At 42.5% G+C, this 17,466-nt stretch overlaps 1 protein-coding gene across 2 annotated transcripts in view; it reads right to left on the bottom strand.

Moving 5' to 3' along the window:
* Positions 1 to 1,625: 1,625 nt before the first annotated feature.
* Positions 1,626 to 17,466, bottom strand: part of LOC139346805 (cadherin-12-like) — a 94,022-nt gene continuing 78,181 nt past the window's right edge. For both annotated transcript variants that reach the window (XM_070986101.1, XM_070986102.1), the window contains 5 exons: positions 15,697 to 15,833; positions 12,138 to 12,259; positions 7,704 to 7,821; positions 5,730 to 5,981; positions 1,626 to 2,922 (listed from right to left, as the gene is read on the bottom strand). In XM_070986101.1, coding sequence (XP_070842202.1) covers positions 2,411 to 2,922; positions 5,730 to 5,981; positions 7,704 to 7,821; positions 12,138 to 12,259; positions 15,697 to 15,833 — 1,141 coding nt within the window. In that variant the 3' untranslated portion in view covers positions 1,626 to 2,410. The remainder of the gene's footprint in view (positions 2,923 to 5,729; positions 5,982 to 7,703; positions 7,822 to 12,137; positions 12,260 to 15,696; positions 15,834 to 17,466) is intronic.

The raw sequence follows: 17,466 nt of genomic DNA on the forward strand, positions 1-17,466 counted from the left end.
AGAGGTTTTGTGGCACTACAACATCACACTGCCTACACCTTTTCATCACTGCAAGAGGAAAACATAAGCATAGGTTATTTTGTTTCATGATAATGTATCACCTCTGCTCTAATTAGCTAATTCACTCATCTCTCTTTTGCAAATGTGACTACATTGTCGTCATTTACAGACAACAATAACTCAAAATGATGGTAAGGGTGTGGAAGTTAACTTGTGTCACTGTTGTTGCAATTCCTGCAGCCTGTCAGGGTCAGAGATTGCTCACCGTCCACTCAAACACATCACCGCACATTTACTGAGGCTCGGCCTTGAGGTAAACCTGTTGGATGTGATAGAGAGAGACAGAAAGGGGAATCACTTCACATCCACCGGTGGTGGAGACTCTGCATTGTGTGTCACTGACTGCTTTGGCTTTCATCCAGACCTTCCATTATGTCGTCACCAGACCATGGCAAGAAAGGCCCGAGCCACTCCATTCAGTGATTGGGGAAATAGGGTCATTTTGATACCGTACTGAAGCCTCTGTTTGATTTGTAATTCTTACATCCTGATTGCCTTTCCACAGCAATGGGATGTTTAGCCGAATCCGGAAACACTCTCCTTAAAAGCATTTATTTGTTGATTTGTCTGAAGAAACCCAATCAAGTGTAAAGTCATTTCTCTCTTCCAGGGAGGTTGTGCTGTCTTGTTGATGGGATATGGGACAAAAGTCCACATTCAGACATCATGTGATTTGGTGGAGAATAACGGTAGGGTCTGAAGAGAGGGTTTGTTGTCCATTGAAAGGGTCACTGTTCTTGGTTTCTACAGGATTTCACTCAACAGGACTAGGAGCTAGATGCCAACACTAAACACAAGGTATGCAAAATTAGATCCAAAAATGGCAGATTTTTTTCATCCAGAGAAGAACATTAATATCTGCATTAAAAATTTCAAAGAGTAGCTCTAGCAAATATAACGATGACGACCAAAGTCTTTCAGGTGCATTTTCAAGGAACCTTGAATGTTTGCACCAAATGTTGTGCCAATCCATGTGGCAGATGACGACTGTTTAACTGAATAATTAAAATGAATTTGCTGATGGTGCTGCATGAAAAGTCAGGGGATCATCAAAGTCATTTGGATTCATCCTCTGGGCACCATGGATATCTGTGCCGAATGCTAATCCATCCATTTGAAAGGAAACCAAACATGTCAACCTTTCAGTGGCACAAGAGGAGAAGTCACCAGATCACCAAAGTCAGTAGGTTTCATCCTCTTGGGACCATGAATGACAGTTCATTTGTTGAGATATTTAATGAGCGGAGGACTGACCAATGAACACCATTACTACCCTTCCACTAGTTTGGCCAAAAATAGCAGGACTAGAAAGAATAGAGCACTTTAAACTCATCTTATTGAGATTAAATGTTGGCCTGAACCCTAAAGTTGTCAACAGAAACATTGTTTTACATTTCTATAACTCTGTTTCATGATTAGCTTTAGAGTTTTATGGCCTGTTCTTACTACTTATCATGAATAGTACAATATTTCCTTTAATCCATGGACAAGCTTTTAATAACAAAAGATCAGACACACACAGCGTATTAATGTGAGCCAAATAAGTAAACACAGAAAGGGATTTTGTCCAAGTGTGGTTTATTTAAGAAAACTGTGTTTATTACATGACTGAACTGCAGTATGTAGCCCTAATTAATTTTTTTTTTTACAACTCTAGTACAAGTCTATTCACAGGACCCAGCTAACAGAAACATACATTTTCATGTGGGCCTTGATTAATTACAAAATTCCTCGAGTGTCTCAAAAAATAAAAAATACAGATTGATGACTGAGAGATAAATAGATAAATACACAAAAATCTAATCAAACTCAATCAGCCAATAAATAAATAGAACAATAAATAACATTCAAAACATCTTTGGCCAAACTTGGGCCACTTCATTGTCCCCACAGAGTTGACATTGGTCTTAGTAGATGTCTCAGCCAGTCAGAGCACAGTATGCTGACTGAATTAGCTTAACCTATGGGGTTCTAAGGAACAACACCGGATATGTGGCATGAAATAGCAAGTGAAAGAACAATTATATTGAGGCACTTTTAAGGATGTTCTAGGAAATGACAACATTTCCATGTGTATGCGTATTCCCCAAGAGGAAACAAAATGTAAGACAAGAAACAACATTCAATTGAAAGGTAATTGAATGGCTGCTCCGCTCATCTAATCATGTTACCATATCTTCCCCTGCTTTTTTACAATTTTGGGACCGAGCATGGTAAAAAGTACCACATGAATTAGAAAACGGTGAGCTGGAAAAAAAGATAACATGGAAAGAAAACAATGGTAAAACATTGTGTGTCGCCAACCAAAAGGACATTGTTACGTAACCATTTTACGAGTCTGTGAATAACATCAATGTGTGTTCTCTGTGGTCGTTGAGTCCGACTGAGTTTCTGACTGCTCCCCAAATATCCCTGCCAGTGTCTTAAAGCGGGGCCCCCACTCATTGAGGTAATCATAGTCCTCCTCAAGGTCTATGGCGAGCGAGTCGATGGAGCTGAGCGACTCGGCCACGGAGCCGTTGCCCTCGTACGCGTACGTGGCCAGGGAGTCGTAGGGTGGCGCCGAGTTGTCCATGTCGTGCTCTTTCAGACGCTGGTTGATGAAATCTCGGATGTCGGCGCTGTCCTGAGAGGCAGCCGGCCTGGGACCTCTCTTCAGCTCAGGTTTGACGTCCCTGCGGAACAGGTTCTCTTTGACAACCTTGGGATTGCGAAGTGTCCCCATGTCAAACGCGTGCGTGTCCTCCTCCCCGCCCCCTTCATCGTCATAGTGGATCACATTATCCCGGATGTCCTCTTTGGATGACATGAGGGTTTCCTTTTTCTTCTGCCGTCTCAAGCCCACATAGAGGACCACGATAACTGGGGGACAGACCAAGAGAGCTGCATGTTAGACCACTGCCATCACACCTGCTTAACTTAGCCTTAAACATGTCCTGGTAGAATATCACTATACCTAGAAAGCACAGTTTTGGTCATTTTTTGCATCAAAAGATGTTCAGGTATTTTGGGTTAAAACTGGGCTGCATTTGGTTAATTTCTTTAAGATTTTGCATGTCAAGACCTCAAGCTTTTGGTCAGTCCATCACTTTGGTCCAGACTAAAATATCTCAACAACTTTTGGATGGATTGTTATGAAATTCGTCAGATATTCCCATCCCTGTTAGCATTAACTTTAATGACTTTGGTGACCCCCTGACTTTTCAGTTAGCACCTCCAGCTGATCAAAATTTTAATTTCACAAACACTTTGGCTTATGGGCCCATATCTGCAAAACTAATGACATTCCCAGCAGCCTCTGTGCTACTTTGGGGCTAATTAGCAAGCATTAGCATGCTGACACACTAAACTGATAAGATGGCACTAACTACGACTAAGATGGCAAAAGCAAAAATCTGCATGTTAGCATTGTAATTGTCAGAATTCTTGCATGCTGATGTTGACATTAGCTCAAAGCACCACTGTGGCTTAGTACAGCCTCACAGAGCCGCTAGCATACGTCTGATTTATATGTAATCTCAGTTTCAGCAGCATTCAAATGATATAGTTCAAACCTCCTTTATACTGAGATACAACAAATGAACTCCCATTGAAACTATGGTTCTGAGTAACCTAGACATTTTAAGACACTTTTCATCCAAATGTGGCCCACTTTCAACTTAAATGTCTGGTCCTGTAAATAAATGCCTGGGAATTGCTTTTGTGGCTCAAAGCAAATAATATACGCCGGCTGCATAGCGTACTTATAATAGATAACACAAGAGCTGTAGGGTAAAATTGTAACGCTGAGAATATACCAAAGCTACGGTTTACTGCTCTGGCACGCATCCCTTCAGAGGTTGCTTGAGGTTCTGCACCTTGTAGACACTGTAGTACTGCGGTGTGATTTTCAACACATAATGTTACAATAAATTTCCCTCTCTTCCTCTCTCCTGTCAGTGCAGTCTGTCTCCCTCTGTGCCCTTCTCTCTGCCTCCCCAGTGAAAAATGCAGTGAAATGTTTTCTTCCTCTGCGTTTTCAAAATACAGTTGCATATATAGGAGGAAGGTCAGTAGCCAGGATAAAACTGAAATCATTCACATGAAAGAGTCCAATAAAAACATTCTGACTGAAAAAAGTAGGTCCCTTCCTTTCATCCTTGTTATATCTCACTTCCTCTTTGCCTCCTCACTCCCAAGTGATTTTATCTGCCTGTGTATAGTGTGCCAGCTCCCCCCAGTGGCACCCAGGTGGACTTCAACAACAGTCTGCTATTGCAGGATGCACTGGTTGAACACAGCTTGTCACCGGGTGCAGCCAATCCACATCAGTTTGAAAGAAACAGCAATGCAGATGAAAGTCTCTGTGCTGGTCTCTTTAATTTGCTTCATCATTTCTCCTCACAGGACAACTGGGTCATCCTGACAAATCCTGCACAGGAACTAAGTGGCTCGATGGAAATGTTCTCAGTGTGAGTCCTGATTCTCTCTGCCACTTTCCTTCTCAGGGACAGCATGACAGTTTGGCGTCAGCCTCAGCCTTGGGGGGCGAGTCGACTTGGAGCTTTGAAGACATTCTTCTCAGCGGACGCGAACACAGCTCTACAGCACACCACGACAATCGACTGTGCTTTTGTGTTCCCTCGCATATGAAACAATGAAGCTCAAGCTGATATTTCACACGAATACGTTCGGGAAGGTAATGAAAAAGGATTTATGAGGAAGCATAGTAGGAATTTAACAGCGGATTCCTCGTCGGATCACATATTAGACAGAGATAAAGAAATCTAAATGCAGCTAATTCAAAGGTCATGGATACCTTGACTTGCACTGTCTGATAGGAGCTTCTTTAACAACCGACCATCCCATATTCATAATTCAGAAAATGAAGCCATAAACCTACATTTACTTCCTCCCTGATATGTAGATGAGTTTGGACATTAATAGTAGAGAATTAAAGAGGAGTTTTACAGCCATGACCTTGTGTGAAATGTAAGAGCTGTAGCCTGGGAAGCAGCCACAGGGCACCAAGATTGGATTTAGTTTATAGAGCTAAGCATCCCTCCCTCCAATCTTAAACGTCTCATTGAATGACCAAATTCATATGGGTTCTATAATTAACTGCGGATGGTCCTGGAGTGACGCCAGACTAAGTTTGATGGTCAGCGCAGCACGTTTGGAGTCAGGTGCTGTCTGGCCGTTCAGATGCACATTTGTATTTTGGATGTCAAGCTCAGTGTCTTACAATAATCTCCAATGTTGACATCATAAGCCAGTGGTATTTAAACCTGCATCAGGGAAGATTTTTAAGGTAAACTACACCTGAGCTGTCAGTCTAATTCTAAATGAGACACTGCAGATTTGCTGGTTTGGACAAAGTAAGGTTGGGATTAAGGAATGGACACCTCAGACGGTGAGTGAAAGACCAAATTACTTACAATTCTTTAAGCAACTGTATTCTCCATGAAGCAGCAACAACACACTTGAATCGATGTAGGTCAGAGCACACACCTTACTGAGATAAATAATGATAATAATTATCTTTCTTCAGAGGGAGCTGCCAAAGTGTGAGGTTCCCCTGTGCTGAAAGATCAGGGCAATACATAAAGCAGTCGCATTTGCTCCCTGATTATCGATGACACCGTGCTAAAAGGAAGACAGTTTACAAGCCAGAAGACAACAGGTCTCACCTAATAGGATGATGATACATAGAAGGATGGCGATCAGAGCTCCTGTGCTGAGGCCCACGGGGAGAAAGATGGCCTCTGCACTGCAAGTTAGCAGGGCGCCATCTGATTCGCAGCCGCATACACGGATGGTTAGGGTGCCTGTGCTGCTCTTGGGTGGGTAGCCGTTATCTTCGATCACCACAGGAAGGAAGTAAATCTCCTGCAAGCGCCGCCTGAAGCCACTCCGCTTTGTCACGATTCCAGCTGTGTTGTCTAGAAGGAGGGAGAAGGAGACATTTTGCAATCAGCCACCAAAAAAAAAATCAAAATCAAAAAGAAATCTTCAAAACAGTGGACTTTTTTTGAAAAAGTATGTGGTCTTAGATTAAAAGAAGCTTCCAAATGTGTATGGAAAGGCCTGAAGTAGTGCAGCAAGTGCTTTTATTTGATCCATACAGGTTAGACAGTGTTCTGACCGAAGCAAAAGAAAATATTCCACCTAGCATAACCTCACATCAATCAGACAATCCACTGAGCTACATTACAAGTCCGGAGGTCCGAGTATGAGAAGACCGATGAAACTCTTCAGTGTCTGATAACTCTATGTTTGATATCAAATCCTTTCTGAATGTGATGAGAAACTGCAATGTATCAAAGAGTTGTCTTATCAAAGCTCTCACCATTATACACCACTTACTTTAGAAGCCAGTACATCATTCCCTGAAACACTGCAAAGCGTTTTCTGTCTACCTGCACAGTGAGAACTATTGGGATCTGTTGTTATTTTGTTATCTCTTTGTGCAGGCAGCATCACTCCAGAGAAACAAACAGCAGATTAGCAATGCGAGATAATGGATAAAAAACAAATAAAAACGCACAAAGGGAACAACTTGAAGACAGCCGGGGGTGTGAGGGTGGCGAGTGGAATAGAGGTCGACAATGTATAGGAGGGAGAGGGAACATGTCAGGTTGGACCTGCCTGGTTCTGCCTGCTGCAGCGAGACTGTCTGACCCCTGTCAAGCCAGGTTTGTTCCACTGACGAAGCCTGGCACTTTTTCTTGACAGGAGGTCAGGCATTTTAGCACACCTTGCATGTTGTGCACAACTGTGATTTTGTTTGCACTCCCTCTCCCTCTCTTGCCGAACCTGTCCGTGGTGCCCGTGGTGTTTGTATTTTCTGTCCCTGCCTATCAGATCTCACTCTGTATCTGGAGAGTGTGCTTGCGGGGCCTCTGGCAGCCAGGAAACTGCAAGACAGTGTGTCCAAAAGGTAAAACTGGATCAGAGGTTCAGACCTGGGCTTGTCAGGGATGGTGAATGCATTAGTTTCCCTGGACTCATCCTGCCATGTCCCACTTTTCATTAGCCGTCTTTCTGGTTAGACTTCAAAGGGCTCAGCCGGTGCACACTGCAGAGTGTCATATATGCCCTTATCATAAGACAACGTCTGACTGCATGTGCTTCAGTTATTTTTAGCGTTGAGACACGCCACTCTTATTAGCTTGAGCAACAAACTTTTCAACTACTGTAGCGAACTTGAGAGGTTGTAGAGATTTGTATCTATTAAGATGTAATAATGATCCAGTTTGATGAATTATTTGCACCTAAATTCAAGTATTGTCATTAATATACTAAAAGCTGGTATTCATATCACTAACAAGGCCACCGTTAATATCATGTACAAACATTTTAATGTGTGTGTAATCTCACAAATTGCTTCTTTTCTTTCATAAGAAATGATCAATTCAGCAACAGCTTTCTTTCTAAGAAGCTGGAATTGATTGCAGGCACCGTTTCTTTATCATTTTCCTAAACTATAATGAATTGTCAGGTGTAAAGAGCCAGTGGCGTTTCCATAATTTAGAAGATGATGATGCATAAACTGTGACAGTAAGTGCAGCTAGGTGACACCTACTACTATATATCCAGAAATAAATCAGCTGTGTCTCTCTGTGCTGATTTCAGAGGCGTTATCAGAGTACAAGCACACTTACTTCCAAAGTCACGGATGGTGAAATTCTTGTTTTTCACGTCTTCCTTTGGTGATTTGAAGGAGAACTGTTGTCCAGCGGCTGGTAGATCCTGGTCTCTTGCACTGAATGTTTGAATCACCTGTTGGGAATGAAAACAAAAATGATGTTCTGCGATAATAAAAAGGAAGGATTTCTTAATGCACTTAGGTTTCAACTGGCATTTACTAGTTTCAAGCTTTAGGTTTTACTCCTCTGGTGTGCCTGTATGGGCCACATACATTGATTGCAGACTGACAACTTTTTCATCTACATACTGGCTGAAAACTAACACAGATGGAAGGTTTTGTTTTGAGTGGTTGTTTTGGTGTCAGACGTTTCACTTTATTGGGAAATGAAACTCCTACAGGTCAAACTGTTCTGTCAGAAAATGTGAAATTATTCAACGCTGAAAAGAAGTGTCAGCGAGTCCTGAGCTGACTGCACGTCAGACCCGTCAGTGCTGGAACAAGGCGCTGAATTGTTCTCTCTGTAGTTTTGGATACAGTTGCTGAGCACTTGATTGATAACTTGCTGAAATTTCTAGATCACCTCAAAACACAGTGTGATGGATCAAGTTCATTCAGAACTGCTGGAGCCTGTTGAAGGGTCATGAAGAGAAAACAGTTGTTTCATATTGTACTTATATTACAGTACATCGTCTGAAAGCACGGGGGCCAACTCCAATTACATTCCCAAAACAACAAGAAAAGAAGAAAAAGGACAGTTTGATCAGTCCAGCACCCACTGCAGCACTTCAGCAAGCTGCATGGCTTTATGTGAAAATGTGTTTACTGAACAACACCTAGCCAGACGATAACCTTTCTGTATTTTCACCCTGCTTGACATAGACTGCTGATTCAGCTGCCTTTGTACCAGACTGCTGACGGCTTTATACTTTCTTCTTTTCCCCAGACGTCGCGAAGCTTTGTCTGAAACCGGCTGTCCTGCCAGCCCAGCTGTGTTACCAGCCTGCTCTTCCCCACCCACTGGGCTTGGCCTGATACCTCTGCCCTGGATCCCCCACACGCAGGAACCACTAATCAACCCTGCCGCCCTGTTACATCACCCCGACTGTGTTGCTGTCCCACTCTTTCCCATCTCAGTATTTGAATAAAGTTCCCTCCGGGGAAGTAAACCTGACACCAGGTGCGATGAGAGCACTGTTGTGTTCCCCGTAGCAGCTGCACGCCTCACACTATTGATTTTCGGTGAACAAATTAGCTAAGTGATGAATAAATTTGAAGCTGCAACTAACAATGACTCACTTAATCCATCGATCATTTTTTCAGGAATGATGCCTTAGGTCCATCAAAGCTTACCACAGCCAAAGTGATGTCTTAAATTGTATATTAGTCCCAGTGGAAGAGCAGTTAAGTCACATATCATAGAGCTGCTGTGTCTGCAGTCCAATTCCAGGCAGGGACCTTTGCTGCATGTCATATCCCTCTCCAGTTTATCATTATATTATCATTATTATTATTCATTATATTTTACCATATAAAACGTAATTCATGTTCCTTTTCTTGCACTCAGTGGTTCCCACCTCTTCTCAGTCAGAAGTGGAACTGTGGCTGCTGTAACTGCTTATTACTGGGCACTATTGTATATGTTAAATGGTTTTAAGTTATTCTGTTTTTGCACTCAGCAGCATTGTAAGATAAGCAGATAAGAGTGCCAGCTAAATGCAGTAAATGTAATTGTTCCAGCATTTCAAATGGAGTCAGTGGTACACCATTATAAAAAGAAAAGGAAGTACATTAAAGAGCAAAGAACACATTATAGCACTGGCTGCCCTCAGTATATCTAATACGTAGAACTCCACAGTAAATATGCTTGTTTTATGATTCCTTTGTGGTTGCTTTTTCTCATTTCACCCTTCAACAGTTCACCAGTCAGGACTCTGATTACAGTAAATAATAAAATAAGGAAATATTCTACTACATTACTTTGCCACAGCCCTGACCGTTTTTATTTGCAAATCTCATTTTAAGGTCTTAGGCCGCTCTCCTCCCTGCCTCCCTCCTCCCACACATTTACATGAAAATAGCCAGTTGCTTCTCTTGCTTGGCTACATCCTGGTTACAGATTATTCTCCATGGGAGGCTGCGCCACAGCGTGAGACACTCCCAAACAAGCAGTTTGTATGTTTTTCAGCAGTGTGAGTGCATAATCATCAAGAGAGACATGTGATGGATTTTACAAGCGAGGATCTGCAATTCTTTATCATCCACCAGCTGTACGCAACACCTGGTGGATTCATGCTTCAGAAGCACAGGGGGAAAGAGTATATTCTGCACTAGAGGGCAAGGGAAGAGAGAGGAGAAGAAGGGGAGGGGAAGAGGAGATAAAGCAGCCCAGTCTCATGCCAAAGTGTGTAAATAACCTACCAATCCGCTGGAGGATAGCATGTTCGTGTCATGGCTTACCACACTTAGGCATGAAAGGTACATGGCTATGAAGGTGGAGTACCAGCAGGGGGCGATAATGATGGAAGCAAAGGGCAAACAGTAAAAAGAGAGACAAAGTCTGCTTATGTGTGGAGGTCGAGATGACCGTCACACATGCGTCACACAGGACCTTCAACCAGGAGATGAGAGTTTGAATCCTGTGAGAAACCATCAGTAACTATTGATTGTTTTTAGTCATTTTAAGAAAAAAGGCCAGAAATGTTTCTCACTGAGCTTCACATTGGAAGTCTAACTGGACATGAGACATTTATTATTGCTAAGTTGACCTCGGAATGAGATTGTGTTCTTTTCACGCCCAGACGGGGCACAGTGGGACACTGGCACGGTGAACTGGTGGCTCTATTACACGCTTTGGTGTGGCTGGATTAAAAGCAGGAGATTAAAGTAAGGAAGTAAGGAAGAGGATAAGCTCAGAGGAGATGAGAGAAGGTGATGCCTTTTAAATACAGGGCACATACTGCATGATGACTGCAGCTGATCTGAATATGAGGCTTTAGTTATCTAGTCTTGCACATGTTTTTTTGCCTTTTTGACTTTGACTTGTCTTTTTGTCTTCTTCTTTGTACTTTTCTAGGAGTTTTAAAATATGTGTTTCTCTGTTCCTGATCCACAATGTTTGAAACTGCTGTCTGATTTGTAGGTATAGCAAGATTTGGATCTCAGTGGTATCATTTGTCATAGTCTTGTCAAAGTATTGAAAAACTGAATGGGGAGAGTTACTGGGCAGAAGCTGTTCATCCTTAAAGCCCCAGAAAACTTCAGTTTTCAAATTTTATTCGCATGCCTCCTCCTGTGCAGTCATACAGTTAGCAGGTGTAGTTCAGTAGAAAGAAAATAGTCTGTGCAGATGTGGTTTGAGCAGATTTGATTGACAGTGCCCTCATGGCGTAAGAAAAAAACAAACCCACAACTGTTATCAAATTTTGGCTAAATCCTGATTGGTGGATTTACATACATGACGTCAAGCTGAGCTCTTCACTGTTCCAACCAGTCAGCACAGACAGAAAAAAAATCTGAGATTTCACAAGTGAAACAATCTAAACTCTGGCAGAAAATTGTGCATTCATGCAGGATCGCACTGTAGTAAGCAGCTGATTGAAAGAAAAGGTTATCTGGGCCACTTTTCTGAGTGTCTTGACTCGAGCTTGAAGGCTGAAAACATGGCAAAAATCACAGCCAACTTCAAGACAGCGATGCCTTGAAATGCAGGGCACAGCCGTTGTTTTGATTGCAACAGGCCTGAGGACCGGCAAACCATCCTCAATGTGATGAGGAGTCTACAGCAATTTGATAGACTGCCAAAGAAGCTGTTCCCTCAGAACGCTAACTGCATATAGATGCTAGTTAATGGGCTAATTTACAGGCACAGGTGGTTTACAATGCGCACAGGCAAATTCTCAACTGCATCTCTAATATATCATCTGAAATGTACTCTGGGTTGCTGATATGCAAAGTACTGCTGTGCTTTATGATTGCTTCTCCTGCTGAATCGAACTCTATGACACAATCAGTTCAAGGTTTAGATTCATATACTGTGCTGAAGGGTTCTCTGCAAACTCTCTTGAAATAAAAGGTTTTATTCGAGCAACCTTGAGTAAGATACTGGATACGAACCCTGTGTGAGGTATCAATGTGGGAACTAAATGTGTGTATTTACTACAGCAATACAGGGCTCCAAAAAGCAGAAAATTCCACTATATTTTATCTCCACATGCCACAAAATCACTGTTTATTTATGTCTAAGTGTAAATAATGGCTCCTTGCAAGCAAAACCACACCTTTCAGATTCTGAACACCTTCAAGTAGTTTTCAATAACTACCTTCAAGCCATGTCAGCTTCAATCTGAAAGGTCAACCCGTCTTAACAGCAGAAAATGTGATGCTTTCATTGCCATGAGTGCATGACGTGCACAGAAAGAGGCAGAGAGGAGAGCAAATGTGAACATACCTGTCCCACTTTGGCGTTTTCACACACGAAGGTCTCATAAGGACTGGCGAGCTCAGGTGGGAACTCGTTGATGTCCAACACGTGGACAGTGACGGCCACCCGACTGGTCAGAACTGGACTGTCTGGAGAAGAAAACACAACACAGAATAAGTAAGGCACAAATGTGCTCTCAGGACTGGATAGTGTTACATGAATACAGATAAATACAACATGGGGTTTTTTTTTTTGTTTTCACAGCACTGACATCATGTGGATATCTAAAGTATTACCATCATATGCTGAGCTGAAGCACAAAGGTTTATCACTGTTGCTGTAGGACAGCCAAGTGGTTAAAGAGGCCTTTGTGCCGAGTGTCCAGTCAGAGCGTCCTTGAGCAGATGCTAAACCACCGATCTGCTCGCCCACTGTAGGTCGCTCTGGTTAAATGAGTCTGCTAGAAAACCATTCATGTGTCTGGAACATGTTGAGGCATAAATTGCATCCGGGCGCTGCTTTTATGATTGATGATGAAAAGGAGAATTAAATAAAAACACACAGGAAAAGCTTCCCATGCAAATAAAGCATGTCTCACATTATGGAACATGGCCCTATAGAGAGAACGTTTTCTTTGCAAGCTTGTTTTTCCTCAGGTTCTGTTATGGGTTTTAGCCATAAGATGTGCAGCCCATATTAATTATAGTATGAAAGCCCCCTTGAGAGGGACTAACTTGAATACAGGGCTGTTTGTTGCAATGTTTCCTCACTGCAGGGGCACAACAGGGAAATGTTCTTTTTGTGTGAAAGCCCAAGTAAGGTAAACTTTATGGATTTGATGTGGGAATAGGCTTTGCTCTGCAGTGGGGGGCTTAGTGTGCGCTTGTTTGTGTGAGTGCCAGTGTAGGGGCGCGTAGGTGCGTAGGTTTGTGTGTAGGTGGGTGGTTCAGAAGAATGCAGGGGGGGATCTGTCGAGTCGTCTCAAGGGGATTGGAGACGCAGCCACGGCTCAGTTAGTAACCTGTCTCCGACCTTGACGGAAAAAGCAATCTTCCCACCGAGGTAAAAATGACACCAAGGATGGGATTTGCTGCTTTGCTCTGACTGAACTACTAACATTGATGCGCACCCAGCAAAAATACTGATCTTTTCGGTCATTGAGGTCCTCAGTTCTTTGGCTTCCAAAAAGTTTGGACAACTTCAAATCTTCTAGATCGCTGAAAATTTGTCTTTAAAGTCCCAGACTCCTGGACGCAGGAGCTTATCATTTACGCCTCATCTCATCTCAAGAACTCATCTAAATAACTGTTGGTTGACTCTCAGCATGTCATCAGTGATATATCTTATAGCCCACTAGATGGAGCAATGGTATAGTGCTTATTTTCAAATCTGACTAGTGTCAGCATTCCAGCCCAATAACAAATGCTCTATTTGTTTTATTGAAACAGAATCGTGTAGTGCGACAGAATGCTTGGTCGGTCAGCCATAAAGTTGCCTGCTTTATACTGCTTTTCTGCTGGATATTACTTTTTTAATTAAGCTCATTTTAATAAATAAAAAAACTCCATCTTTGCAAGCAATCAACCACAAATCTATAAACTGTGCTACAAAACAGATAGAAACATTCCATGTGGATAGTAATCTGTTAAAAGTGCAACTGTGGACAAAAAACTCACAACACTGAACTCCATGTTGGTGTGGAACTGCACTATTTACAGTTGCTGTAAATAGATAGAGAGCGTGCTTCCTCATTGCCTCCTGCCAAGGTTATTATTGCATTTAATACATCTTCCCCTCTCTTTGACTCCTAAAAATTGCCACTGGGCTTAAATGCCAAAAAGCAAACCGTTAATCTAGCCCCAGCTCTTATTTAGCACGCCTTCTGCTGTGTGCTGTGTCTCCGGAGAGCAGCAGACACTGCTCTCATTTTGCTGCATGACTGCGGTGTCTAGCAATGACCGGACAAATCTCAGAGGCTTTGTGAAGTGAAAAGTCTCCAACTCAGGTGTTGTGCTAATCATTACAAAGTAAAGGTACCTTTATTCAAGCAAAATGTCATCCAACAACTCATATAGTTGGATATTTGCTTCAGAGTCTTTGTAATGGGAATAAAAGGTGCAAAAAAAAAAAAAAGTTGGACATTATCAGCAGCAAGGACACACAGGAGATGGAGAAATGGGTCAAAAACAGAACTGCAATATTTTACTGTTTATTGAGAGCTGTTGTGCAGTGTCAACTGAGGCAGCTCCAGACTATAGAAAAGTCAGGACGTCTTTGTGTGCACGACCTCTCCTCGTACAATGCATCATTTCTACCGGCATTGGAGGTATCCCGCCTCAGTATTTATTGCTGTTCTTCATGGTTTAAAACCCAAATAACAGACAGACAACATCCCAATGATGATAATAGAATGCATCACAGAGGAGCCATAATAGCTATTCAATACCCACAACACAAAGTTCTGCCAAATCTCACTCAAGGTCAAAAACACAGTTGAACTCAAAGTTGGGACACAAACTCAGGGGTGTTTGGCTTATCCCCACCCCTGCTGCACCAGTGCAACCATGACTGTTTTAACGCTGGTTGTGGATGAGACCTTTTTTTTCTTTCTTCTCACAGAGAAAATAGACGCTGGAGGAACAACGGTCGTCTGAGAGGAGAACCAGAGAGGACAGAGGGATGGATCAGAAGCTGATAAGAACTGAGCAAAAGGCAGACGGGCGAGAGCAAGATATGCAGAAGTACTGCTCGATTCCTGCGCCGCTTAGACTGAACATGTAACGCCCTTGTAAAACTCTCCTCCTCCCACCACCCTATATCCTTTCAGTCTACCTCATCCTCCAGTTCCTTGACACTTATGCACAAAAGCCACACAAAGAGACACGCGCACACACATTGAAAACAGAATTAGCATGTCACTGCCATGACCTTGAGGGGATGTGAGTAATATCAGTTTCCAAGGCGACAATGACTCAAGTTTTAACAGCCCATATTTCACAGTCTGTCCTAATGAATATACAGCGTGGGTAATTTTGATTGAGCACCAGCCTGCCTCTGGGATAATGACTTTGACGGTTCTTAGCAGATTTGATGACTTGATGACGATGGATTTGCTTATTTATCCGGAAATTTGCTCCACTTCCTTCATAAAAACATAATTAGCTTGATGACATTTCTTAAAGCCACAGCTCCGCATTGCTGCGCTTTCTTGAGCTCACAACACGCTGTGATGCAACTGCATCTGGCTGCTGTAAAACTCTAGAAGGTTCACATTTTACTGCGGTGTAAGTAAAAGTTGACTCTGGCAAGAAAAGCTCCCGTCCAATGCCAATGTCATCAAACGTGCTAAAAAAGACTGTTAAAAATGAAAACAGAGTTGAAGTGAGTATGCTAGAGGAGACAATGTCCTGAAGATACATCCCGCTGGGAGAGCCATCATGCTTTATAGTCACCTATAAACCTTTCCAGCAAAATGGGATTGAGTATTGACTTGAGTAAAAGCGTGTTAAATCCTTCACACAGATTATGGCGGGGGAAGGACAACACCACCTGCATGAATCACAATCGATCGTGTTGTCATACTTACTAAGTTTGGTCGCCACGATGGAGATATTGTGCTGCGCGATGCTCTCCCTGTCGAGGAGTTCGTTGGTGGAAATCGTTCCCTCCACGGGATCAATGTCAAAGTAGCTGTCCAAGTCACTCTTCCAGTCAATGGAATACCTGAAAGAAAATGTTTGTTTAATGGCATCCATTTCCAACATAAAGCAGAGATTAAACCACAGCGATTTCCCCTCTGGGCTCATGTATATGAGTTAGGTGTAATATAATGTTGGCGTAGCCTTCATTACTCATTCTGAATGGTCATTTCCAGAAAATGTGCTGAGGATCGCATATAGTTTCCAATCTAGTAATGGGGCACATGTACTTTGGCCATGCTGAGCAAACGGTTTTCTTGGGGGCATAAATGAATTTTAGGCACTGTTGAAACCGTATCAATCTCTCACGGCCAATGAACTACAAAGGCATAAAATGTTGGTTTGGTGTCTGAGAACAGAGGATACGGCGTCCTCTCTGAGAAATACATCTGTGGTCCGGGCCAGTCGCTCTGAATGCAAACTATGAAACACAAAAGAGATCTGAAACCAAACCACATGCCGCTGACAGTGCCATTCATCATGCCATGCTATTTGATCTTAAAAGGCTATTTTTCATTAATAATTTTGTGATCGTCAGTGGAGTTCCCGCAGAAGAAAATATGTTGCTGTCTTCTATTCGCCATCACAAGGAGGTCAGAGGTTGGGGGTTCAGCGCCTTGCTCGCAGGCGCTTCCACAGGACAGATGCTGAATTTCTCATGGGCTTGAGCGTCAACTCTCCATATGAAGGAGCCTCTCCAGGCCACCACTCTGCCATTTTTTCTTTCTCATAGCAAGCTATTTGATCTTAAAAGGGTATTTCTCATTAATATTTATCATGCTTGTTTTTCACACTGTACAGCCTCAAACTGGACTTGACTCACTCATTAAGAGAAAGAGGCCTGGCGTACGTTCAAACCCCCGAAGTCTTTTACTGTAATGAGAACGATAACAAAACCGCTCCGGCAGAATTTTTTTCTCCAAGCTTTGGTTCCATCAGATTTTCTGTTTCAATTTTGATTTGTCCACGTCCTTTCTCTAACTCTGTGTTGCGCACAGCCTTGAAGTGAACATGATCGTGTCAAAATAGTTTAGTGTGAGTCTCTTTGATAAATATTACAGCCAAACTCCCATCAAGAGTTCAAAGATCAACGGTTTGCGATTTCTCCTCAGGGCAAAAAGCATTTTTTGGGGGGGTAGCACGCGTTGCACTGAGTGTGGCCCAGCAGTTTGAGAGAGAGGCTGACTCATATCCAGAATATTCCAAACTAAATGTTTTGAAATTTCCTCGACCAAGACGACAAACCCCCACGAGCACAATCTCACAAGATAAATGGCAAAAACGTCTCAGAGACTGCTATTTTTTTCTATTTATGTGAGATAGAAAACATCAGACATGTTGTACTTGTAATTGGTTCAATCTCTGAGTTATCATTAAGGAGAATGGAGCTCATCAACACATGTGAGAACCAAATCACAGATCTAAAGAGTCTACTTCAGTGCTGAGGACTGTGGATCTAAAAATTAATTACAGCGTTATCTCCTGCTTTGAACTGCAGTAATGATAACTCAGTCCAGGGGACATTACACACAATGCAAAGGAGATTTTAAAAAGTGAAGGCACATTTATGTTTATTTTCCACACCCATTGATTTTTACAGTTTATGGCTTTGCTGCAGTAAACACTTTTTAAGTTCATGGTCAGTATCTTGCAATCTG

This window comes from Chaetodon trifascialis, chromosome 18 (genome assembly GCF_039877785.1).
Source record: "Chaetodon trifascialis isolate fChaTrf1 chromosome 18, fChaTrf1.hap1, whole genome shotgun sequence".
Lineage (NCBI taxonomy): Eukaryota > Metazoa > Chordata > Actinopteri > Chaetodontiformes > Chaetodontidae > Chaetodon > Chaetodon trifascialis.